We start from the raw sequence: 25,000 nt of genomic DNA, 5'->3' as shown, positions 1-25,000 counted from the left end.
AAATAAATACATCAAAAGAAAAGAAAAGCATAGATGGACAAACATGCACAAATGGACAAGATTGAAACGGTTGCATTTGGGTTATCTTGAGAAAAGTCGGCCCAACGTTTTTCAAGTTTAGGGCAAATCGCCTGGATAAAGGCCGTTTTTGCTCAGAATCATCTTGTTTGTGATGTAACGATAATTTTATCTGTAAAGGAATTCCACATTACCGTTTTCGAGTTTAACTCATTAACTTAAGATTTCCCCGAAAACACCCTAAAATAGCGTGACATAGCCCCTTTAACCGCAGTTAATTTCATTTGAAGAAAATTTCTTTATGAGGAAAAAACCTTTTCTCTGGATGCACCCGATTCAAACAAAAAATCCTGTTATATTTGCTTTGCAGTGGAGTTTTCTTTAATGTTCTTTTCTGTTGCTTTTTTGTTGCAACCACAGCAAAAAACATCGCCTCATACATTAATATTTTGAACAAATACTTTTACATCTCGAGCAGTTGTTAAATGATTGTCAAAGGTAATTACGCCATTGCAATTGATTGGTTTAAAAATCTCGCGCCAGTTTATCACCGAATGAGAAGGAAAACCAAAACCAATCGCGACTTGCACGCGCGATATTTTCCCGCGCTTTGAGCAAGGTACATGGAATTGCTACGAATTTGGATTGGTTCATTGCGCTGTTTGCACCCGCTGTGATTGGTCGACCCAATTACTTTTGCATCTGTTTTACGACACTCAATTGAAAACCCCTCTACAAGTGTGGATGTGATAATTACAATAGCTATTTTTCATTCCTGCAAAATATACAGAGGTAAATATGCCCTGATATTACAGGCACATGCAGTGAAATAAAATTCGTAAAAATAACCACCATCATTTCTCTCCATTTTAAATAAGCCATTCAAACTTAAAAAAAAAAAAACGTACAGTTGACATACTTATTTGTACCCTGATAATTATACCAATTAATAAATATCTTACACAATGTATTGGTCATGTTAAAGTTGGTTGTGACCTTGATAGTGATCTCACTGGTACTTGCTTAAGATCATCTCGGTTCTCACATAAGCAAAGCAAAGGTTCGTGTTCACACAAGATCACTTAAAAGGTTCACACTGCAATCAGATATGGTTTAATGCTACTCTGTTTGAACATCAATGAGTGTAAACTCAAAGTTATCATTCAGGACCAAAATTGTAACTTTTCAAGTTGCATCAGAAGCACGTGACCTTGAAGCGTGTAACTTGCAACTCTTTTCCTTGGAACAAAGCTGGGAATTTTACGACTCCAATTTTATGCCCAAATATGGACAAAAATAAGATCGAAGCTGCACGCGGGAAAATGCACGAGCTACATTACATCCAAATAGAGAAATTTTAAAACTGAAAAACACCAGCTCTGAACCAGTTAAACGCTTCAAGGTCGTCATGAGCTTCTGGTTGCATTCATGATTCCTTCAAGTCTCTAGAGAAGTCTCTAGAGAAGCATTGAACCATGTGTGATAGTTACCATAATATATTGCAATACAGTGCATTGGCCATCTTACAGTCGTATCTTTGGCTACGATGATGGCTTTTGTCCTAATATTATTATCATTTGTTTTTTTCATTAATATTATTATCATTTGTCTCTTGTTCTGACAGGTTGCCTAGCAACAATCAGATGATGCTGGTGACAGGTGATCATGAGGGTTCGGTCATCTATCCAGTGGTGGTGGTGGTGGTGGTCGATGGCATCAAGTGTAGAGCATTATTGGACACAGGGGCAGGTAGTTCATACGCGTCAGCAGCTCTAGTCGAACGGCTTAACAAGCTTCCAACACATGTTGAACTTAAACAGATAGAAATGATGCTTTGCTCTACAATCCAAAAGGTACGAAGTTATACAGTGAAGGTTGCAAGTGTCGATGGAAGGTTTGAGATGACGACAAAGGTCAATAAGGTAGATAAGGGAGTATTACTCACAGTGTCAAACCCACGTTATGAAGAACTGATAACCAAGTATCCTCACTTGGAAGGAGTAGTAATGGATGACAAGGATAAGAAAGGTGAATTGCCCATCCACCTTATACTCGGCGCCAGTGAGTACTCAAGAATCAAAACCGAGGATCGGTAAACCATCTGAGCCTATTGCTGAGCTCACTATGCTAGGGTGGGCGATGATGTCCTCTGGTAAAGAAACAGGCCTCTCTAACGTTTACTTGACGAAATCATCAACAGCAGATTATGAGCAACTCTGCAGTTTAGATGTCTTAGGCTTGGAAGATAGACCAGAAACAGACCAGGAGAGCGTGTATGGTGAATTCATCGAGCAGCTACACCGAAGTGAGGAAGGTTGGTATGAAAGTGGGTTGTTGTGGAAGCCGGGTCGTGGTCGTCTACTAACAAACGAACATGGTAGCATAGCAAGACTAGAAGGACTAGTAAGGAAGTTGCAGCGAGATCCAGACATGATTGATAAGTACGATGAAATCATTCCAGATCAGCTAAAAGAGGGGGTAGTCGAGAGAGTGGTAGAGGAACCCAATGAGAGAGTGTTCTACATCCCGCATAAACCTGTAAAAAGGGAAACAGCAACAACGACGAAACTTAGGATTGTATTTGACGCGTCAGCTAAACCGAATGGAAACAGGCTTTCTTTAAATGAGTGTTTAGAGACAGGCCCTCCTTTTCAGAACCTGTTGTGGAATGTACTTGTGCGTAATCGCCTCAAACCAATTGCCTTAACAGCAGACATCAAACAAGCCTTCCTACAGGTACGCATTAGGACTGAGGACAGGGATGTCCTACGGTTCCACTGGATCAAAAACAAGGACCCTTCCACAATTGAGGTGTTAAGATTTACGCGAGCGCTCTTTGGGTTGGTACAGTCATCATTCTTATTGGCAGGAACATTGAAGTTGCACTTGGAAAAATAAGGGAGAGGTACCCCTCAGAGATTGAAGAGATTTTACGAAGTCTATATGTTGATGACGTCATCACCGGGGGCAGCACTACAGACAAGGTCCAGGGCCTGAGGGAGACAATAGCATCAGTGTTCGGGGAGGCCAAGTTTACCATGCATAAGTGGAACTCTAACGATCTTCAGCTAGAGAGCGGGAAGGTTGTTCCCGTTGATGAGCAGCAGAGTTATGCAAAACAACAGTTAGGAGTTAAAGAAGCTGAGACCAAGATGTTGGGACTTTTGTGGAACAAGAGGGAGGACTTGATCGCTGTGATCTTTCCCGAAGAACCTGTCGAGACGATGAAGAGAGGGATTCTACGATTCTTAGCCGCAGTGTATGACCCGCTTGGGATTGCCTCGCCCACAATGCTGGTGGAGAAGTTACTGTATCGTGAGATATGTGAGAGTCGTCTTCCATGGGATGAGAAGGTATCGGATAGAATGGGGCAGGAGTGGTTGAAGTTTGTGAGGAGCCTTCCCAATAAGGTTGAAGTATCACGGAGCCCAGCAAGGTTTAGGGAGCCTGTTGAAGGAGTTGTATTGCATGCTTTTGGTGACACAAGTGGTTCTGGGATATCATCAGCAGTCTACGCAGTGATTATTCAAGCCTCTGGAGTGAGCAAGGGATTCATAGCAGCCAAGTCAAGGTTGGCAAAGAAAAATCCAACAATCCCAAGATTAGAGCTGGTAGCAGCTTTTATGGCAGCTAATCTAGCGGATAACGTAAGAACAGCACTCGAAGGATACCCGATTACATCCGTTTATGGGTGGAGTGACAGCACTGTCGCACTTCATTGGATCAAAGGGGGAGGATCCTACAAGCAGTTCGTGGCCAAAAGAGTTCACGAGATCAGTTCTAAGGATTTCATTGAATGGAGACACGTTGACACCAACCACAATCCAGCAGACATAGGGAGCAGAGGCTGTAATACAGACCAGTAGACTGGCATGTCGCTATCCGGAGCAGAATGGCTGCCCAATCCAGAGAAATGGCCAAGAGACATAGTGACTAAACCTAACAAGGAGACGGAAACCGAGGCCAAACGCACCAAAGAGAATTTCGCTGTAGCTGTGGATGTGAGAGATGATTTTGATGAAGTACTTGAGAAGCATGCCTTCTGGCGAGTGATCAGAATTAGCGCGTGGGTTACGTGATTCGTTCAGAATTGCCGAAGCAAGAAATCGAATAGAGTTAGCGGCCCCTTGACAACGGCTGAGACTGAGAAGCAGGTGAAGTGGTGGATAAGGGGTGAGCAAGAGCGATACACTGTGACAGAGAAATTCCTAGAAGATCAACAGGGGCTCAATCTTCAGAAGAATGATGAGGGGATCTACTTGTGCAGAGGAAGAATTCAAGGACATTACCCTGTGTATCTGCCACCCAGAGTAATTTTATCAGAGAAAATAGTGCAAGACGCCCACCTCTTGACTCTTCACGGGGGTGTAGGGTCTACTATGGCGCATGTTAGACAAGAATATTGGATACCTCGTCTCCGTCAGCTAGCGAAGACTGTGATCAACCACTGTTACGTGTGCAAGAAATTTCATGCCACGAGGTTTCACAATCCACCCCCTGGAAACCTGCCAGTGGACCGTACTGAAGGATCATATCCTTTCCAAGTAGTGGGGGTAGATTACGTTTGGCCAATAGCATACAAGGTTTCTAAGAAGTTGGAAGGCAAGGCATATATCCTACTGTTTGCATGTAGTTTGACAAGAGCAGTCCATTTGGAGCTAATAATTGACCAGACCACGGAAGGTTTCACCAAGTGTTTGAAAAGGTTCATTGCGAAACGGGGAAGCCCTACGAAGATCTACTCAGGTAATGGGAAGAGCTTTGTAGCAGCGTCCAAATGGCTCAAAAGTATCATGAGAGATGAGAAGACTCAAGACTATCTGGCCCATCATAACATCCTTTGGCAGTTTAATCTCTCTAGGGCCCCATGGTGGGGCGGTCAATTTGAACGGTTAGTAGGAGCAAGCTTTCTACAAGGCCATCGGGCGGGCCCTTCTGATGTTTAATGAGCTTAATAATCGTCCATTACCCTATGTTGAAGATGATGTTGAGCTTCCTGTGCTAACTCCAGCCACCATGATGTATAGTCAGTCTAACCTTCTGCCGGAGGAAGATGCAGATGCAGTTGAGGATGTGGAGCTACGTAAGAGAGCGAGATATGTCCGTCGGTGCAAGGACGTTCTTTGGTCACGCTAGACTACAGACTACATAAGGAGCCTGAGGGAGAGACACAATCTGAAACATAAGACCAAGGAATTGACCTTAAAAGTTGGTAATGTGGTTCTGATCCAGAGCGAGGAGCGCAACCGTAGGAAGTGGAATATCGGAATCGTTGTAAAACTTATCAAGGGGCGTGACGGAGTTGTGAGAGGAGCTAGGCTGAGAGCGGGGAAGTCATATTTGGATCGGGCGATCCAGCATTTATGCCCGATGGAGCTGTCTTGTGACGTGCGAGAGACACCGCCGAGTCAACCAGTACAGCTTAATCCTCGAGCTAGAGATTTCACTCCGAGACGAGCGGCAGTAGTAGCTGCTCAGCGGATTAGAGACATTGCAGAGAAAGAAAGCGAAGGGACTATGAACTGTTAGAACTTTTAAACTTGTTACTTGTATAAGAGAGTTACTGTTGCAATTGTTTAAACAGCGGAGGTGTGAATATATTTGCTCCACTAGCGTGTATCAAATAGGGGGAGAGTGTCGGAACGAAAATTGACAATTGCGTGACGCGATGGACTGACGTCACAAGAAACCGGCTAGGACCGGTAGAGCGAGCACGCGGAGAGAAAAGAGAAAGGAAAAACTCGTGGAGTCTTAAGTTGTTAATAAATGTGTTGAAAAGTTGACCGCTGTGGAATAGCGTCAAGGAATCCTTGCAACACAAGAAGGTGAAATGACAGTTGCAGGACGAGCTGTGTCTCTGTAAGCCATTAACACATCCTGGACAGCCATGTTTCTATCTGGCCCTGATTTCCCTTGCAGGTGGGCAATTTGTTCTGTTTTGTTAAGGGTCTGCATAAATCTCTCCACCTGCCCTGTAGCTCTAGGGTGATTTGGCGTGACTCGATGATGTACAAAAATCCTTCTTCCTTTGCAAAATTCTTAAATTTCTCTGAATTGAACTGTGGTCCATTGTCTGAGGTTACCCGTCTAGGAATTCCAAGGTAGGCAAAAGTCTTTTTCAGCTTCTCCTTAGTTTTCTTGAATCCAGTTGAAGACACAATCTCTACCACAGGATACCGGGTTCACTGATCAATGGCTACTAAATTGTACTGACCATCGGGGTAAGGTCCTCTGAAATCAATAGAAATCTTTTCCCATGGTTCTTCAGGAATAACAGATGGCTTGATAGGCTCTTGTCTGTGACTCGTACATCCCACGCACAACCTGTCTCGCAAAAAAAAAAGTGTTGCAAGATGCTGCACAAAGTAGAGGTCCGTTCTACTTTCTGCAACAAAGTTGGACATTTTTGTGGCTCGTATTACCGCAACTTAAACCGATTTTCGTGTCGTGCTTCATTTGAAGCGGTCAGTGTTACTTCGAAGAACGTACACTACGCATGCGATATTACGAGGTTCGTAGTAAGAGCAAAATATTTGTGAGCATGTTTATGTACTTGTTCCACATAAAACGTCAACTTACCAGAATAGTGTTGTGTTTTGTCGTCCTTGTGGCTGTGAATGGCGACTGTATTGGCGTTCTAGAGGTTTTGAGTTCAGCGTTTACTGGAGGGCAATATATACTTCTCTTAAGCTTAAGTTGTATTAAATTGGTATGGTTCTAGTTCTAAAACATTTCATTTAACACTTTAGACTAGTGATTGTGATGTATCAGAAAAAGCTGTACAATCACCTGTAACTGGTAACAATGACTTGTAGTGATATCAATGAAGGAATGCAGGTACAGTGATTGCGTTACGAGCCAAAAGAAGGTCATTGAGATTGCTAACACCACTATAATTCTACCCTCGGCTTTTGCGTGACCAAAGCGGGCGGTTCGACTAATTCAGAAGGGACTGCGAGCGGTCTAATGAAATAGCTGCTTTGATGTGTGACTAATGAAAGTGCATTTGTCTACAGCTTCTGTGTTCCAAGGTATCCCAAATAAAAGCTACAGAGTGACTTATTTGTATTGACATTAGAAGTGTAAGTAAAGTGTTACTTGACTTGTGACTCGTCATTGGATTGTACTAGGACGTAGCTTGATAGCAACTGTTTACTGTTAGCTACTGTTTAGAAATTGCTTGGCAACCACTTACCCAAAGAACTCTTTGTTTCGACAGCCAGTAGATCTCTGGTTGGTGCATTAATAACAATAGGTGACGTAACGATGAACATCGCCATTGTTTTTAGCCTTAAGCTGTCCATTGCTTCTGTTGCGTATTTCTTCTTCTTCTTCTTCTCCTTGTTCTCTTCTTATTCGCTTCCATTCTTTTCTTTCCTGAAACAATCCTGAGTTCCGTTACAACAGGTTCATTCTGACCCAAAGCTCTCTAAACCAGAAAAATGAATTACCTTACAAACGACGACTTGAGAAATCTGTACATACAGGCGGAGTTTGATAGAGAACATGATGAAGTTAAGGAAATTGAGACAAGGATTCAAAGCTTTGTACACGAGATCTCGGAGTACATTGGTCGCAAGGATCCGCTCTTCAAGAACTTTGTGATCCCAAGTGGTAGTTACTACGAAAACCTGAAAGTCGAGGGACCCGATGAGTTCGACTTCATGATGTGCTTGGAAGCCTTGTCTAGGCCAGGGGTATGCGTTTCAAAGGACATTCCATTTAGAAATGTTTTAGATCCTGGGTACGTTGATGTTCGAATCATTGACGAAGCCTCTCGTCGACAGTGGAAAGATTACATTTCCAAGAGAGAAAATCTCAAGGCCGATGTTCTAAAACGATTTCAAAATCTAATCGAGGAAGCGGTGAGCAACAGAACGAGACTTTCCCAGGATAAGATTGTTGAACATGTCGAAGTCGAGTTAAGAAAGATCCCAGTCACTATTAAGGTCATATGGAACGGTACAGAGTACCCTAACTACGAAATATCTTTGGATCTAACTTTGTGTATTAAAATGTCCGGATGGCCGGCCGCTTCAGATATCTGCCAACGGGTTGATAACGGACATCCTGGGTACGATCTGTTTCAGGAAGCGGTCCGCGCAGGGCATCATCTTGTGGCATCTACCATTGGCGAGTCTGGAAAACGTCGGCCTTGCTGGCGTTTGTCGTTTTCCATTCCTGAGGGAATTGTTCTCAATGGTATCTTCAGGAACGCAGAATCCGCTTCCAACGCCGCTCTTAAGGCTCTTAAAGTTCTACGCAAGAAGCATGAGAATAGTTTGTGCCTCTTTGAGGACGACTCTGAATTTGATCCAAACACAATGTCTATATCCTATCAAAGAATCACATGGGCTTTCCATTCATACGTACTAAAGACAATGTTTCTTCACGAATGGACTGAATTTCCAGATGATTCGGACTGGACCATGGATAAGCTGGGGATACGAATGAAAGGCATTTTGCAGAGAATCCGAGACAGCGTAGTTCGCAAAGACATTCGGAGTTTCTGGATCCCAGACTACAAACTTTTTAATTTCCGAGCTAGGAAAGAAACCCAGACTGCTGATTGCGTGAATAACCTTTCCACCCTTCTACAACAATTCGGCATTTAGTTGACATAAGCGATGTTCGTTGTCTTTGGCCTGCGAAGCATCCACAAACAATCCAGGCTTCCCTTTCCCCTATGAACTCTAACAGAGCTTTGATTAGATTAAAGGGGAAGTGTCACACTATTTCAGTCAAACTTAAACTGAAGCACACAAAATCCATCTTTGCATCAATCAAGACCGAAAAATAATGGTGTTGTTTTGTTGCCAATAACAATCGAAGTGCACTGAAGCGATACTTTGTTAGTTGCATCCATGGATGGAGAGGATTATATTTTCTAATAGAAACTTAAGAACATTAGAAATGACTGTAAATGAACTTTCTAATGTAAATGATTGGCAACCCTCCAATAAGTTAACGTTAAATAGTAAGAAATCCAAAGTTCTGGGTAATTTTTAGACCTTATCAAAAACAAATTAAAATTGATTTCCCCAAAATTTGAATATTTGACAATGATGACATGTAACGTTTGAATATAAAAAAATGTATCAAGTACCTAGGTGTTCTTATTGATGAAAATCTTCTTGGAGAAATCATATCGATGCTGTTGCAATCAAAATAAGTAAAACTGTAGGTATGTTAAGCAAACTAACACACTATCACACTATATACCATTTTCTGCACTTCTGAATATTTATAATGCTCTTATACAACCCTATCCGCCTTTCATATGGACTTATCTCGTGGGGACACTCCTCAAAAAACACATCTAAATATTAAAGCTTGTTATTCTCCAGAAACGTGCTCTACGCTTAATCAATTTTTGTGCCAAAGATGAACACGCTATACCTATAAACTTTCTTTATGTCTTTTAGTGGTTTGAAGTTTGATTAATTAAGATTTTTACCCAGTTTTGACCTAAAAACAGGAAATTTAGCATGACAGTGCCCCTTTGACGTGATCACGCGATGCAGTAGGATCTGTTCAATGATAAAATCCAGGAACTACCAAAGGAACAACACTGTAAAAAGTCACTTCTTTTATAATTACACCTTTTAAGATTTTTAGCAGTTACGCAACTCTTTTGAAATTATTGCAGATCCATTTTTGACAGGCTGCATGCTTGAATAAACAGAGCCTTAGTGTTGTCGCTTTTGTTTGTAGTCGGTTTTTGTTTTCATTCAGTTACCTGTCCCTTTTAGGTCTCTCGCAGGCTCTTTTGCTTTCCTAGGAAACTTCAAGACAAAACTACCGGGTAATAAATTTCGGGTGGTTGCATTTGCGGAGTTTAGGATGCAGCTTAGGCGAGAGTAAAAGCCCGGCCAAACGCTCCCAACATTTCAAGGCAGCATCTTGCAACATGGTTTGGCACAACATGTTGGATACGTTTGGCCACCCTGTTGCGATATGTTGAATTTTATCTGCCCCCCCCCTCCCTCCCTCTTAACTCATAATAGGGACCTTAAGATCTGCGACGTCGACGAAAACGTCACCTCAAAATTGAACTTTGTTCTAGTATAAGTCTCTCGCGATTATTCCATCTCGTTCGCGTCGTACAATGTGGGCGAGGTATCCTAAAAATAAATTGGTAAGACTGGTTTCAGACTGAAAATCGAAAGTGAAAGATCCTCTGTTACATGGTGAGCTTTCGTGATTTCATGATCATGTCGTCGTCATGCAGAGAATCGCAAAAATGTGAGCTAAAATCCGAGCCGCAAGTGCCGCAAGATTATTTATGCTCTTTTAATATCATTGTTTTGTGGCATTTTCGCCAACGTCGTCGTCGTAGATCTTAAGCTCCCTATTGTTAATCTTTCTATGACGTCTGGAATTGTTCCTGATAAACTGAAAATTGCTCGTGTTTTATTCATAGACCTGTTTCTGCATGCCCTTCCCGCGTTTTCAAAAGTCCTAGAAAGAGTAGTTTATAATCGTTTATTGGACCATTTAAATAAGCATTAAATACTCTCGGATAATCAGTTTAACTTTTGATATGCTTTAATCTTTTGTACAATAAGTCTATCGATAACCATAATGTAACTGTAGGCATTTTTATCGATTTATCCAAAGCTTTTGATACAGCTGATCACAACATTTATATTGGATAAGTTATATTTTATAAGGGAGGGGGAGGGGGGCAGGTCGTAGGGATTTAGGAAGCACCCTTTAAAAATCGCATGACCCACCGCCCCCTCTCAGCTTACCAATTTTTTTTACATGCCCCCCCCTCCCCTTTTAGCGGTCATTTTTTTCGGATGACCCCCCCTCCAAAAGATTTCAACTTTTCCAAGTTTGCAGAACAAACCCACCTGAGTCGGCAAACCAGGTCACGCATCGAGACACTGATGTAGAAGATGAGTATGTGTACACAGTAGGCCGTGACAAACAACCTATGTGCCAAGTCAAGATAGACGAAAAACAAGTGGAAATGATGGTTGACTCCGGAGCATCGGTTGATCTTATCGATGAGAACACCTTCAGGGAATTATACAAGGAAAAAGCTCCAGAAAAAACCAAGCGCAGAATTTTCTCCTACGGCTCACCGACACCCCTACCCCTACTGGGAACTGTCAAGGCCGAAATATCCGCCAATGAAAACAGCACACAAACAACCTTGCACATTGTCAAAGGTGCTTCGGGAAACCTCCTGGGTTTCCATACTGCTAAACAGCTAGGCGTGCTTAAGATCGTCAATCAAGTTAAAACCGACGAAACTCGTTTCCTGCCCCTCACGAACAAGGAATTCGAAAGTCTGTTTGGAGGAATCGGCAAAGTAAAAGGAAAAGTTATCAAGCTTCACATAGATCCTGACGTCAAACCCAAGCAACAACCGCAGCGCCGCATCTCCTTCCATGTCAGAAAGGATGTCGAAACGGAGTTGAAGCGCTTAGAAGAACTAGACATCATCGAGCCAGTGACAGGTCCGACGCCCTGGGTGAGCCCCATTGTCGTGGTCCCTAAGAGTTCTTGCCAAGTGCGAATATGTGTAGACATGCGAGAGGCGAATAAGGCTGTGAGGCGAGAAAAACACTAAATGCCGACAATCGACGACCTAGTTGCTGACCTCAACGGAGCGACAGTATTCAGCAAGTTAGACCTCTCGTCTGGATACCACCAACTCGAGCTAGCACCAGAGAGCCGTCACATCACCACATTCAGCACACACGTAGGACTTCGACGATACAAACGCTTAATGTTTGGAATCAACGCGGCGTCCGAGATTTTCCAGAACGCAATTGAGGAAATACTTACAGGCCTCCCTGGATGCAAGAATATCTCTGACGATATCATCGTGTTCGGAAAAACTCATAGGGAGCATGACGAGAATCTCCGTGGTGTGCTGCAACGTCTCCAGCAACACGATGTGCGCCTGAACAAGGAAAAATGCAGCTTCTCAAAGAGTGAGATAAAGTTCTACGGACATATCTTCAGCAAGAACGGTATCAAGGCAGACCCAGGCAAGATCAAGGCGATCGCCCACATGAGCGAACCAGAGAATGTCAGTGAGGTGAAGTCACTCCTAGGAATGGCTCAGTACGTGTCCCGTTACATACCAGATTACGCTACGATAACCGCCCCATTGCGACTGTTAACCAAGCAAGAGACTCCCTGGCTGTGGGCCGACGAGCAGCAACAAGCATTCGACAAATTGAAAGACACCCTGACCAAGAATCATGTGATGTCGTATTTCAACCCTAGACTCAAGACCGAAGTGATAGTCGACGCGAGCCCCGTCGGACTAGGAGGTTTGTTGGTGCAAGACGGTAAAGTTATCAGCTACGCAAGCCGAGCACTCAGCGACGTTGAGCAAAGATACTCCCAGACCGAGAGGGAAATGCTAGGAGTAGTTTGGGCTGCTGAACATTTTCACCTTTACCTGTATGGGTCAGAGTTCACCATCGCCACAGATCACAAGCCGCTTCTGGGGATCTTCAACAGTCACAAACCAACATCAGCACGCATCGATAGATGGAAGTTAAGGCTAATGCCCTATAACTGTCAACTCATCTACCGACCTGGAAAAGACGCTGGAAACCCGGCCGACTTCATGAGTCGACACCTAAGTACCGCAGAATGTGAAGAACGCAACATCGCGGAAGACTATGTTAACTACATCTGCAACCAAGCTGTACCAAAAGCGATGACACTGCAAGAAATCAAGTTGGAGACGGAGAAAGACTCTTCGCTCCAGGCGCTTATCAAGGCCATTGAAACCGACATGTGGACGGATCCCGAAGTACAAGAGTACAAAAAAGTGAAGGACGAACTATTGGTCTACAAGGGAACAATATTGAGGGGAAATAGGATCGTAGTCCCTAACACTCTGAGAAACAGAGCTGTAGACCTGGCGCATGTTGGACACCAAGGAATCGTAAAGACAAAACAGCTCATCAGAGAGAAAGTCTGGTTTCCTGGTGTGGACAAGATGGTGAAGGAGAAAGTCGACAGCTGTCTACCATGCCAAGCAGCAACTACTTGCAAGGCACAGCGACTCGAACCTCTACGGATGACACCGCTACCAGCCGCTCCGTGGAAAGAACTCGCGATGGACTTCCTAGGACCACTTCCTTCTGGAGACTATCTCATGGTTGTCATCGACGAATACAGCCGTTTTCCGGAAGTGGAAATTGTTACATCCACTTCCGCCAGATCCACAATCCCGAAGCTCGACGCAATTTTCGCAAGACAAGGGATTCCTGAAGTGCTAAAGAGCGACAACGGACCCCCCTTCAACGGCGTGGAGCTCAAGAATTTTGCTGAGCATTTAGGCTTTCAACACCGCAAGATCACGCCTCTCTGGCCAAGGGCAAATGGCGAGGCAGAACGTTTCATGATGACACTAGAAAAATGCGTGAGAACCGCGACCATCGAGCATAAGAACTGGAAACAAGAGCTCAACAGATTTCTGCGGCAGTATCGGGCGACACCTCACTCGACTATTGGCATCTCACCATGCGAAGCACTTAACCAGAGGAAGCTCAAAACCACCCTGCCGGAAGTGACGCCACCAGTCCGCCAACAAACCATTGTTGAGACCCAGAAGAACCTGGCGCAGAGAGACGCAGAGCAGAAAAAGAAGATAAAGGCGTATGCTGACCAAAAGCTAGGTGTGAGAGAAAGCAATATCAAGCTGGGAGATACAGTTTTAGTCAAGCAACCAAAGGCCAACAAGCTCAGTACCCCGTTTAATCCAGTGCCTCTTGTAGTCGAAGAGAAACAAGGATCGATGATTACCGCAAGCGACGGACACAAAACTGTTACGCGCAACTCATCAATGTTCAAAGTTGTCCCCAGTCACATCGAGCATACTGGAAACCACACACAAGAGATGAACGAAGACGTTTCAGCAAATCCCCAACCACTGGAAATTCAGGAACTGGACGAGATAACAAAGTCTTCAAGCCCTACTGTAGGCCTACGACGATCACAAAGGCAGACAAGGCCTCCTGCGAGATTTGCAGACTATGTTTTACTTGTTCAAGAGAACTAGACACTAGAAGCATGCAATGGATTTTTGTGACTCTGTAACACGTTTCAGTTTGCCGTTTTCATATTATAAAAAAGTCGTTTAGGTCAATCACTTACGCGTTTCCAAAGTCCGTCATCAAGAAGGGGAGAGATGTAGTGTTTTTGAGACTTGTCAATCACTTATGCAAATGACCCACGCGGTCTAAGAGCTAGGACTTTAGTATGTTGTAGTCGTCATGTCCTTTTAGTAAATATACTGTTGTGTTAGAACAAGTGGTTTCAAGTGTTTATTTGACCGTAAACATCACATATCTGGACATTAAAAACGCATATATGCTTCACCTTTGTAATGTGTAGCTTCTGTACTTCCCTATTGTGAAGCTAGCACCTAAAACTGTTTGAACATTTTTGAAATAGTGTGCGTGTTTTAGCATATCGTTTGACTCAGGTGTACAATTCACTACACGAATACACGTCAAATGGTTACACGAACCATGATCATACTCAATATCAGTTCAATATATTAAATTTAAAAAAAATAGTCTTTCCTTTTCTGGTAGGTCACTAGTTCCTCCTCTGCTGATGATACAACCATACCTCGGGGTCCCCGGAAAACAAGCCTTGGCTATTTTGTTAATCCAACTGGGAAAAGAGCGCATTACTACATGAGAATCACGAATGAGGTTCATTCCAAAATGCGCAACAATGGCGAAAGCGACGCTTCGTTTAAGAAAAGGTTTACAGTTGAACGATCCAGGCAGTTTGACATCTTACAAGCAAAAGAAGCAACCTTTCTAAGTGTGTGGATGGCTCTTCAGAAAGGGAGAGTGAGTTTTCCAAGCCAGGGTGCCAGTTAAAGCCCAGTGATGGAAGAAAACTTAACTTGTCCATCAAAGAACAAAGAGGAATGGAGGAAAAGTTGAATGTCAAGTTGAAAGATGTGAAGGAACACGATTCCATGCTCTTTAAGTACAATGGGCTTGCTTTAGAGCAGGGCGGAGAATTTGCCCACAGTTTCAATGTAAAACAGATCAAATGTATAGAAGCTAAGTTGACGAAGGTCAGGCAGGACATGTAAGTACTAGAAAATAATCAATCAAATCAATCAGTCCGTTCACCAATCAAATCATCAATTAATCAATCAATCAGCCCATCCATCCATGCAACCACCAATCAAATAATCAATCAATCAATCAATCAATCAATCAATCAGTCCATCCATCCATCCATCCATCCATCCACCAATCAAAAAATCAATCAATCGGCCCATCCAGCCATACACCAATCAAATAATCAAATAATCAATCAATCAATCAATCAGCCCATCCACCCATCCACCAAACAAATAATCAATCAATCAATCAATCAGCCCATCCATCCATCCATCCATCAAATAATCAATCAGTCTATCCATCCATACACCAATCAAATAATCAATCAATCAATCAATCAATCAATCCATCCATCCATCCCCCAATCAAATAATTAATCAATCAATCAATAAATACGCCCATCCATCCATCAATCAATCAATCAGCCAATCCATCAATCAAATAATCAATCAATCGATCAGTCCATCAATCAATCAGCCCATCCATCCATCAATCAAATAATCAATCAGCCCATCTATCTATCCCCCAATGTCATGCATTACGAATACAACTGCCAAATATGAAAATAGACGAGCATTAACCCCAGTGGAAGGGCAAACATATTTAGTACGCAAAGAAAATTGCATAGAAAATGAACAGCATTTCTTGATGTATCGTCGGGGGTATAGAGGTTTTGCACGGCAGCCATGTTGCATGGCAGTAACAATGAAAATGTTTTGCATTAGAAAGAACATTTGTTCCCATGGAAAAAAGAATCTATTGTTCCTGCCATGCAACATGGCTGCGGTGCAAAACCTCAATACCACTTGACGACGTGAGCTGCACTCACATATTTCAAACTCTGACACTCGTTACACCAATTTAAGTGATAACGAGAAGACGAAGTGTTTATCTACGGCAGAAAACAAGGTTACATCTCTTCAAAACGTTCCTGCTGAAATTATTGTCAGGGGAAATGCTGTGCAAATTGGGTCAAATTTTCCCGCCAAATGTGCAAGCGCCGTACTTTTTTTCAATTTGCTCGCATATATTTAAAGACTAAATAACAGGACACAAGACTTGTAACGCAGATCGCAATGCAAAAAAACGCTTAATTCGTTGCGGAAACATTTGCGCTTTAAACATGGGAAAATTGCGCAAGCGGGAAACAAAAATGTCCCAAAATTCATCGCATAAAATAAATTGCGCGTGTTCGTTTGTACTCTTTTGCATCTGCGTCTTTGTGTTTGTATGTACTCTTGTGCGCCTATGTCTTATTGTTTCAATGTGGTCATGTGCATCTGTAATTATGTTCTCTTGAGCATCTTTGTCCTCGTGTTTGCATGTAGTGCCTGCGTCTTTGTCCTAGTTTACGTGCGTACTCTCATGCGTCTGTGTCTTATTGTTTCTACAGTATGTACTCTATTGCGTCCTTGTCTAATGTTTATGTTACCTTTCGCGGCTTTGTATTGTTAGTATGTACTCTTACGCGTATGTGTCCTATTGTTTTCATGTAGTCTAGTGCGTCTGTCTTAGTGTTTGTATGTACTCTTATGCGTGGAAGGGTTTGTAGTACTGTTTTTCGTCTGTCTTATTTTGTTAGATGTACTTTAGTGCGTCTGTGTCTAAGTGTTTGTTTGTACTCTTGTGCATATGTGTCTTAGGCCCGTTTTAAACGTCGCATGTCACATCTGCCGAATCTAAAGCAAATGAGCAAAAACAATAGATTTTCTCATTTGCATTAGATTTGGCACATGTAAAATGCGACGTTTAAAACGGGCCTTAGTGTTTGAATGTACTCTTGTGCATCTGTGTCTCGGGGTAAGTATGTACTCTTGTGCATCTTTGTCATACGGTAATTATGTTCAAGGGGAAGAAAAATGCGGGGAAATGCACAGCGAGAAGCATAGGACATTTGGTTAAGTTGCATAAACTGCAGTAAGAAAATGAGTCGCAGGAGCGCTATACCACTTTGTGTTTTCGTTGCTCTTCTGTTGCAACCACACCAACAACATATATTTTGAACAAATGTAATTTCCAACAAACTTTTACATCCAGAGAGCCCTCATTTAGAGCAGTTTTCAAATGATTGTCAAAGGTAATTACGCCATTGCAATTGATTGGTTTAAAAATCTCGCGCCAGTTTATCACCGAATGAGAAGGAAAACCAAAACCAATCGCGACTTGCACGCGCGATATTTTCCCGCGCTTTGAGCAAGGTACATAAAATTGCTACGAATTTGGATTGGTTCATTGCGCTGTTTGCACCCGCTGTGATTGGTCGACGTAATTACTTTTGCATTTGTTTTACGACACTCAATTGAAAACCCCTCTACAAGTGTGGATGTGATAATTACAATAGCTATTTTTCATTCCTGCAAAATATACAGAGGTAAATATGCCCTGATATTACAGGCACATGCAGAGAAATAAAATTCGTAAAAATAACCACCATCATTTCTCTCCATTTTAAATAAGCCATTCAAACTTAAAAAAAAAAACGTACAGTTGACATACTTATTTGTACCCTGATAATTATACCAATTAATAAATATCTTACACAATGTATTGGTCATGTTAAAGTTGGTTGTGACCTTGATAGTGATCTCACTGGACCAAAATTGTAACTTTTCAAGTTGCATCAGAAGCACGTGACCTTGAAGCGTGTAACTTGCAACTCTTTTCCTTGGAACAAAGCTGGGAATTTTACGACTCCAATTTTATGCCCAAATATGGACAAAAATAAGATCGAAGCTGCACGCGGGAAAATGCACGAGCTACATTACATCCAAATAGAGAAATTTTAAAACTGAAAAACGCCAGCTCTGAACCAGTTAAACGCTTCAAGGTCGTCATGAGCTTCTGGTTGCATTCATGATTCCTTCAAGTCTCTAGAGAAGCATTGAATCATGTGTGATAGTTACCATAACATATTGCAATACAGTGCACTGGCCATCTTACAGTCGTATTTTTGGCTACGATGATGGCTTTTGTCCTAATATTATTATCATTTTTTCTCATGAAGTCTATCTCATTCCAGGACATACATGTCCAGAAATACAGGTAATTATATGCACAGCGATTTCAATAAGCCTCACAAAGGTCCACCAGATAATCGATGTCACAAAGTTTCTCCAGTCCTCAGGTAAAGATAGCCTCCTCTGCAGGCAACTTACTTCTTTGCTTTGTTTTGTTTTTTGACCGAGGAAGAATGGGCTCTCCTTTTTTGCTTTCCGCGTCACTCCCTCCCCTCTTGTCTTTGCCTCATTCCCAGTCTCTCCGCAGGGAGTTGCCTGCTGACGAGGCTAAAGTAAAGATAACCAGCTGCATTTACCCTCACCAAAAAATACCGCCCCCCCCCCTCCCCCACTTACCTTATTTATAGAAAAATGCTTAGACTCAAAGGGACATTTCGTGTTGGATGTCAAAATTGGGCGTGCATCTAATTACGTCGATTTCTGGACATTATTAAGACCCCCCCAAGTAGAATGTACCCCAAACACACATCTTTGTGCATGCAAATGAGTTTCGAAAGGCAAAGACCAGAATCACTCAAGCTTGGCAGCAAGCAAAATTATGCCCACTTATGCAACAGAGTGGGAGACATCTATTGCTTTCCTTTCAAGTTATGGACCAAAAGGTCTAAATATGGGAAAGGTCTCAGTCTTTCTTGCCCCGGATCATAGCAGAGCGTTTAGCAGAAAAAAAATTCTCACTGCAGCAATGCATCAAGGGATAATGGTCTTCGAAGTATAGCGATGTTTCTCGTGACGTCACCCATTGTTATTAATATGCCAACCACAACCTAATTGCCTGTTGACAAAATGACATCTCTTGTTCCATAGTTTATTCCGTTAGTGTTAATCATTTAGTGTTAATTTAAGCCCGGTTTACACTACAGAAAATTTTTGGCACGGGTCCCAAAAAAAAAAAAGGTTCGGATCGGATAAAATTTGCAGTGTAAACAACCTGTCAGTACCAAATTAATTTTCATCCAAGCCGAGCCAAAATTCTTACCCGAGCTGGGACCTTCGGCGAGGTAGTCCGAGCACGGGTGAAAATGGTACGGGTGCTGAAAAAATAGGCACGGTAGAACAAGTAGTGTAAACACTTTAAAGGGCCAAATTTGAGCGTTAATTCATATAGGCTAGATGGCCACCAAAATCACGCGGACGCTCTTCATTATAGTTGAAGTCGGCATGGCTCCACGAGAAGTTACGTGGGCCCAAAAATTTTGGTACGGCATTTTTGGTACGGTAAAAATGGTGTAGTGTAAACAACGTTGGCTGTGCTCTTTTTTGGCACCAGTGCCAGTTTCACAGGAGCCGTGCCAAAAAATTTCTGTAGTGTAAACCGGGCTTTAGTGTCGTAGTCAACCTTAATTAGTACCTTAGAAAATAGTTTGTAAGTTTAATTGTTCTTAAAAGTCTCTATTTTGAAAATACTATTAAAATTTATGGTTGTTTGTTGTAAGAGTGTGGGCAGGGGTTTGGGTGCATTTTTTTTGCGTGTCGTTGGCGTTTTGTTTCTTTTCCTAGGCCATCCGGAGCCACGTCACACAAACATAACCATGTACATCGAACTCACTATGATTACACAGGTGTCTTAATAACATATTGTTTTTCATGATGGAGGGAACGTCACATGATACCACTGGTTACTCTCTAGCCCAGGGAAGGCTCTGCATAAGTGAGAAAAACAGGTTTTTTGGCCATAACTCCCCCCGGTTTTGAGTGTGCCCCCCCCCCCCCCCCCTTCCTCCTAACCCCCAGAAGTACAAAGCAATAATATCTATGACGGAAGATAATAATTATTTTGTAATGTTGGGAGCATTAATTTTATCACATTGTTGGATCTATTTACAATTTGGTTCAGTCATTTCAAATATATACTATCTCCTGCTCATTTTGTTCTTCAAGTCCTCAGGCAATCAAAATTAATAGGCTATAGCCAGTAATTAAAGTTTGTTGAATCTAGGTTGACTAACTGGCAGTAAATAAATCAAAATATTTCCATAGCTGTGCACATAATTTACAGTAAAATCCAGAGTATAAGAACTTACTATTTCCAACTTTCAAGGTGAATACATGTAGCTTCTTATATTTACATATTTGATGCATAAGACAAAAGAAGCCTGTTTACTGTAGGTTGCTAAATAAGTTCTTATTTTTTCGAAGAGTCTGAGTGGTGCAGGTCGTGAAATTCTAAACACATATAGTTAACATACAAGTAGATGTGATGGGAAATTAATTTTTTAGTGACTAGATTCTAGGAATACTATTAAACATGAAATATTATTAAATACTACTAGAAAGTGATATTGAAAAACGACAAGGGTAGTATCACTGCCAAGCCTTCAGTCTTATTTCTCATTCCATAACTATTACTTGCCTATCAAATAAGAACCATTTCCAAATTTCAGGCTGAATTGGTTGTTATAAAAATGGGTGTCTAAATGGCACAAATTAATTTCGGGCTGTGGTTTCTTAATCCACTAGGTTCTTATACACAGTATTTTACTGTAGTGTATTTTACAACATTTTAGAAGTCAGAGATGTCACGTCAAATTCTTGAGATCAGTGCGACTTGACGAGACTACAATTTCTTGTTTGAAGCAAGGACAATTGCCGCAGCAATTGCAATTATAATAACTTTAACCTGAAATTTGTCCTCCTCCAACTGTGAGATAAATTGAAATGATGCCCCTATAGAGCATAACAGATACCCTTTCCATTCAATAAGGGAACTTTTGTTTACATTTTTGCCTCATTACATGTAGCACAAGGCAATTGTTTTTTAATCAGTCAGCAGAGAATAAAGAACTGAATGTTGAAAGTGCATTCCATGAAGTGTGCTGTCTCTTAAAATTTGAATAATATTAGCTACTTGATAACCAAGAGTGAGATTGTTACAGCAAAATCTCAAATCAAGGCCTTGCCGTATTGAACGAGCGACAGCAAGTTCAATACAGCTAGGCCGAGGTTTGAGATTTTGCTGTATCGACTGAACGGTCGAGGTTATTAAGTTGCTTATTATATGGCTAACAGAACGGTTCTAAAGAAGAAAAAACACATTTGCATAATCCATAATCGGCCCGTGGGCATTATGGGAGAACAATGCCCTGGCGCTTAGCTGCTCTTAGCCAATCACAGCGTGCGTTATATCGGCCAGAAACACTAGCGCTGCAATATAATAAATATCAGATAATCTCTGAACAATGATACTTTGCAAATTCGAAATTTTACAAAGAGAGTATGGGATCGTTAGCGACTAATTGCCACCCAAGAATTAATTTTATAGGTTTCTGATGGCTAATAACTGGCTGGTTATCAAAGCTATAGGCCTAAAATTGGATTTAATAACTAAAGTTTAACAAGTTCTTTTACCTTTTGAAGTCAATTTGTAAATATCATTATGCCCTCTACCCTGTAAGGAAACTTGTATGTTAATGAAACAAAAAAAAATTAATGTCAACAAGAAGATTCCCTTATAACAGTCCCAATTACACTGCAAATGAATAGTCCCTCTGTTGTGTTTCCCTTATATAAATGGCTTCTATGAAGTCAACTGAACACAATCTAAACTTTGACAATGGGACCACTTGGCTTGGTCTCAGCCATTTTGGCTTGGTTCCGCGGATGCCCATACAAAAATATGGCAAGAATGACTAATGCAGCCCCAAGTAAGAACTGACTACTCATTTGAAAGCTAAACAAATACACTGACACTATACATGAAACAATAATTGAGAAGGATGTTGCAAATCCCTTGAGAATATTGTCAGCATATTTCACGACAACCGCTACCAGGAGGCCTCCAAATGCCTGCATAAAAATAACTATCCATACCACCCTGCTGTATCCAAACAAGAACCCTTTGTCAGCAATCTTGTCACCATCTTTGACATACATTCCAGTGAGACCAATGACTGTTCCATATAAGCCCAACTGAATGTTCCGCAGCCACACTGACATTTGCGAACCCTTTAAGATCTTTTCAAAGTACACGCCTACATTGGAAAAAAATCAGACACTTTTATTTACAGATGAAACAGCTCGAGTGTTCCTCGGACGAGCAGATTAATGAATTCATTATTGCAAATTTGATGCCAGCAATCATTTCAATAATCTGGTCATCGGATGAATGATGCAAAAGTGATTCAAATCAAGCCTCAGTTTAAAACTCAAATTTTGATTGCAATAATTATCGCTCACTCCCGGTGCCAGGCTGGGGTGAGAATTTGACAGGTGTGCCATTTTTCATAATCTGCCAAAGTGGAAACAAACGTGACTTGTATTTCCTTTTAAATTTATTTCTTTGTCCAAAACACAGTGTCCCAAGTTTGAGGATAGTGGTAAGATCACAGAAACTAAGGTAATGTTGGTAGATTGAAATGAGCATTGTTTGACAGATTATGACAGATAATGCAAATCAGCAAACCTGTGAAATTCTGCCGCTGGCCTCAACCAATAAAATACTGACTGACTGGGTATAAATGGGTTCATCAACAAACTCTGACACTGGGAGGGGGGGGGGGGGGGAGCAAAATGCCTACTGAGACTTTAGGGACTCTCTAGGGAAGGGATGTGTAACACTATCTGGCCATTTGCCCCCTTGCTCTACTCCTTAACGTCCACATCCTGCATGTTTTGGCAATTACACACAAATGCACTTTAAAAGGGTGTGTGAAAGTCTGGTCATAAGTAAACTTAAGATAAAAACTACCAACCTAACAACAACAAACAATAATGATAATCATCATCATCATCATCATCATACCAGGAGTTATACATGTACCATTATCTAGATGGGAAATCATGGGATAATACCATGATCCTCCCTGACGCAGAAGAAAGTTGTGAGTACTGGCGTAACATCTGGGACAGCCCTGCATGGCATAACAAAGAGGCAGAATGGTTAAATGGAGTTAAAGCAGATCTGCAGGATTATGAGGTGCAAAGTAATGTGGCCATCACCTTGATAGATGTGAAAGATCAGTTGAAAAAGGTTGCTACCTGGAAAGTGCCAGGTTCAGATGGTATCCAGGGATATTGGCTGAAGTATTTTTCATCACTTCATGGTTTTATGGCCGAACAGCTCAATAACATGTTACAATCGAGCCTCACTCCAGAGTGAACAAACAAAGGAAGAACTACCTTGTATGTGAAAGACCCCTCACAACGCAATGCAGCAGAAAACTTCAGACCAATTACCTGTCTCCCACTCATGTGGAAGCTTTTGACTGGAATACTGTCGGAGAAAATCTATGACCATCTGGAAGACCACCAGCTGTTTCCTGAGGAACAAAAAGGATGAAAGAAAGACTCACAGGGCACTTACGTGTAAGACCAACTTCTGATTGACAAAATGGTGCTAAGAAACAGCCAGAGAAGAAAGACCAACTTAGCCATGGCATGGATTGATTATCACAAAGCTTATAACATGGTCCCACACTCATGGATAGTTTAGAGCTTGTCATTATTGGGTGTTGCACCAAATATTTAAGAATTGTTGAGGAATAACATATTGGAGAACATGCCTAACAGCTGGGAGTGATACGCTTGGAGAGGGCAGGATAAGGAGACGAATCTTCCTCCTTCAGTAATCTTTGTGATCTGTTTGATACCTTTAACTTTGCTTCTACATAAAGCTAAGGGGCGCTACCAACTAGGAGGAGACTGGATCAATCAATTATTTGATGATTTACAGCTGTATGGGAGACGAGCATGAACTGGATTCTCTTGTGAATACAGTTTGTGTCTTCAGTACCGATATTGGCATGGAATTTGGCCTTAAAAAGAGTGGAGTTCTGCTGATGAGCATTGCACATGGAATTTGTAGGGATAGATCTTCCAGATGGAGAGAGAATGAAAACGGTCTTGGAAGATGGTTACAAATATTTGGAAGTTCTCGAGTTGGATGGTGTTTTGAATGATGAAAATAATGACCCCATAATGGATTGGCTTGTGCTTTTTTTTTTTTTTACCAGTTTTCACTTTGTTTCTAACTAAAAAGGGCCTCTTGGCATGGAATTGAACTGTGAACCTTGTGAACCTGTCCAATAATTATAACTTGCGCTAAAGACAAGTTGATCATCGTTTCTGCGATTAGAAAAGTGCAGAGTAAAGATACTAACAAATTCTATGGTCTCTTTCCAAAAGAATGGTCAAACAGCGCGTCAAACTTGACCCGCAGTTCTCAATTTAAAATTGCAATTTTAGTGGTTTTTTCGGTCGGATGGTAATCTTTATCTGGGGAGATTTGTCTGTGACATGGAACGTGAACATGAACTTTAATTCCCTTTTTTCATAGCTTTGACAGTATTTAACTAAATTCGCGATGAATGTACACCACCAGAAGAGCCGTATTTATGGCAATGGAAAGCATTCACGACCCTCTCTTTGTCCGCCACCTTGAATTTCATGGTTCGCATTCTCATTGGTTGAAATGCGACATTTTGTGGTGCCACGGATGTCCTAATATATTGGGATATTCCGGACTGGTCTATGGAATGTTTCACCCTTGCAGTGATGTGGATCATCTAGACATGCAAAATGGTGGACCAGGATTAATTGGGGTGGAGTGTGAGAGCAGAGGAAAGGGGACTCGCTTACTACATTGAGACAAGTACTGAGGTGCTGTTGATAGCAGTGAGGAACAAAGAAGGACTGAACAATGTTAGTGAGGCCCCTAAGGCATTCAGAGAGTGGAAGAAGATTGAAAGGTTAAACGAATGGAGAGGTAAAGTTCTGCAAGGCCAAATTTTAAGGCAAACAGAGAACGTTAGGGATAAGTCATCCTGGGACTGGCTGCAAATTATTTTGGTTAAGGCTGAAACTGACAAGAAAGAAGTTTTGCCATTGTGAAGAATA

General features: G+C 41.8%; 5 protein-coding genes across 5 annotated transcripts in view; 4 read left to right on the top strand and 1 right to left on the bottom strand.

The window, feature by feature from the left end:
- Positions 1-2,114, top strand: part of LOC138055949 (uncharacterized) — a 7,610-nt gene extending 5,496 nt beyond the window's left edge. Inside the window, exon 3 of the mRNA XM_068901809.1 lies at positions 1,643-2,114. Within this exon, the coding sequence (XP_068757910.1) occupies positions 1,643-2,114 (472 nt within the window). The remainder of the gene's footprint in view (positions 1-1,642) is intronic.
- A 46-nt stretch (positions 2,115-2,160) lies between these two features.
- Positions 2,161-3,884, top strand: LOC138055948 (uncharacterized). The gene is made up of 2 exons (XM_068901808.1): positions 2,161-2,789; positions 2,888-3,884. The coding sequence occupies exons 1-2, from the start codon at positions 2,161-2,163 to the stop codon at positions 3,882-3,884; spliced, it is 1,626 nt and encodes a 541-aa protein (XP_068757909.1).
- Positions 3,885-3,890: 6 nt separating this feature from the next.
- On the top strand, positions 3,891-5,547 carry LOC138055947 (uncharacterized). The gene is made up of 4 exons (XM_068901807.1): positions 3,891-4,019; positions 4,107-4,764; positions 5,000-5,101; positions 5,228-5,547. The coding sequence occupies exons 1-4, from the start codon at positions 3,891-3,893 to the stop codon at positions 5,545-5,547; spliced, it is 1,209 nt and encodes a 402-aa protein (XP_068757908.1).
- Positions 5,548-7,303: 1,756 nt separating this feature from the next.
- On the top strand, positions 7,304-9,442 carry LOC138057190 (cyclic GMP-AMP synthase-like receptor). The gene has a single exon (XM_068903249.1). The coding sequence runs from the start codon at positions 7,461-7,463 to the stop codon at positions 8,631-8,633; it is 1,173 nt and encodes a 390-aa protein (XP_068759350.1). The 5' UTR covers positions 7,304-7,460; the 3' UTR covers positions 8,634-9,442.
- A 7,609-nt stretch (positions 9,443-17,051) lies between these two features.
- Positions 17,052-25,000, bottom strand: part of LOC138057188 (UDP-galactose translocator-like) — a 16,712-nt gene continuing 8,763 nt past the window's right edge. The window contains exon 4 of the mRNA XM_068903248.1: positions 17,052-22,137. Within this exon, the coding sequence (XP_068759349.1) occupies positions 21,707-22,137 (431 nt within the window). The 3' untranslated portion in view covers positions 17,052-21,706. The remainder of the gene's footprint in view (positions 22,138-25,000) is intronic.

Source organism: Montipora capricornis, chromosome 7 (genome assembly GCF_036669925.1).
Source record: "Montipora capricornis isolate CH-2021 chromosome 7, ASM3666992v2, whole genome shotgun sequence".
Lineage (NCBI taxonomy): Eukaryota > Metazoa > Cnidaria > Anthozoa > Scleractinia > Acroporidae > Montipora > Montipora capricornis.
Note: the sequence above shows the minus strand (reverse complement) of the source record. Positions and strands in the feature narration are given on the sequence as shown.

Excerpts from the sequence above, each read along its gene's own strand:
- LOC138055948 (XM_068901808.1), top strand. The coding sequence starts at position 2,161 with ATGTCCTCTGGTAAAGAAACAGGCCTCTCTAACGTTTACTTGACGAAA. Across the intron at positions 2,790-2,887 it reads GAGGACAGGGATGTCCTACG|GAACATTGAAGTTGCACTTG; the intron begins GTTCCACTGGAT and ends TCTTATTGGCAG.
- LOC138055947 (XM_068901807.1), top strand. The coding sequence starts at position 3,891 with ATGTCGCTATCCGGAGCAGAATGGCTGCCCAATCCAGAGAAATGGCCA. Across the intron at positions 4,765-4,999 it reads CCCTACGAAGATCTACTCAG|ATGATGTTGAGCTTCCTGTG; the intron begins GTAATGGGAAGA and ends CCTATGTTGAAG. Across the intron at positions 5,102-5,227 it reads AGTTGAGGATGTGGAGCTAC|TTGGTAATGTGGTTCTGATC; the intron begins GTAAGAGAGCGA and ends TGACCTTAAAAG.
- LOC138057190 (XM_068903249.1), top strand. The coding sequence starts at position 7,461 with ATGAATTACCTTACAAACGACGACTTGAGAAATCTGTACATACAGGCG.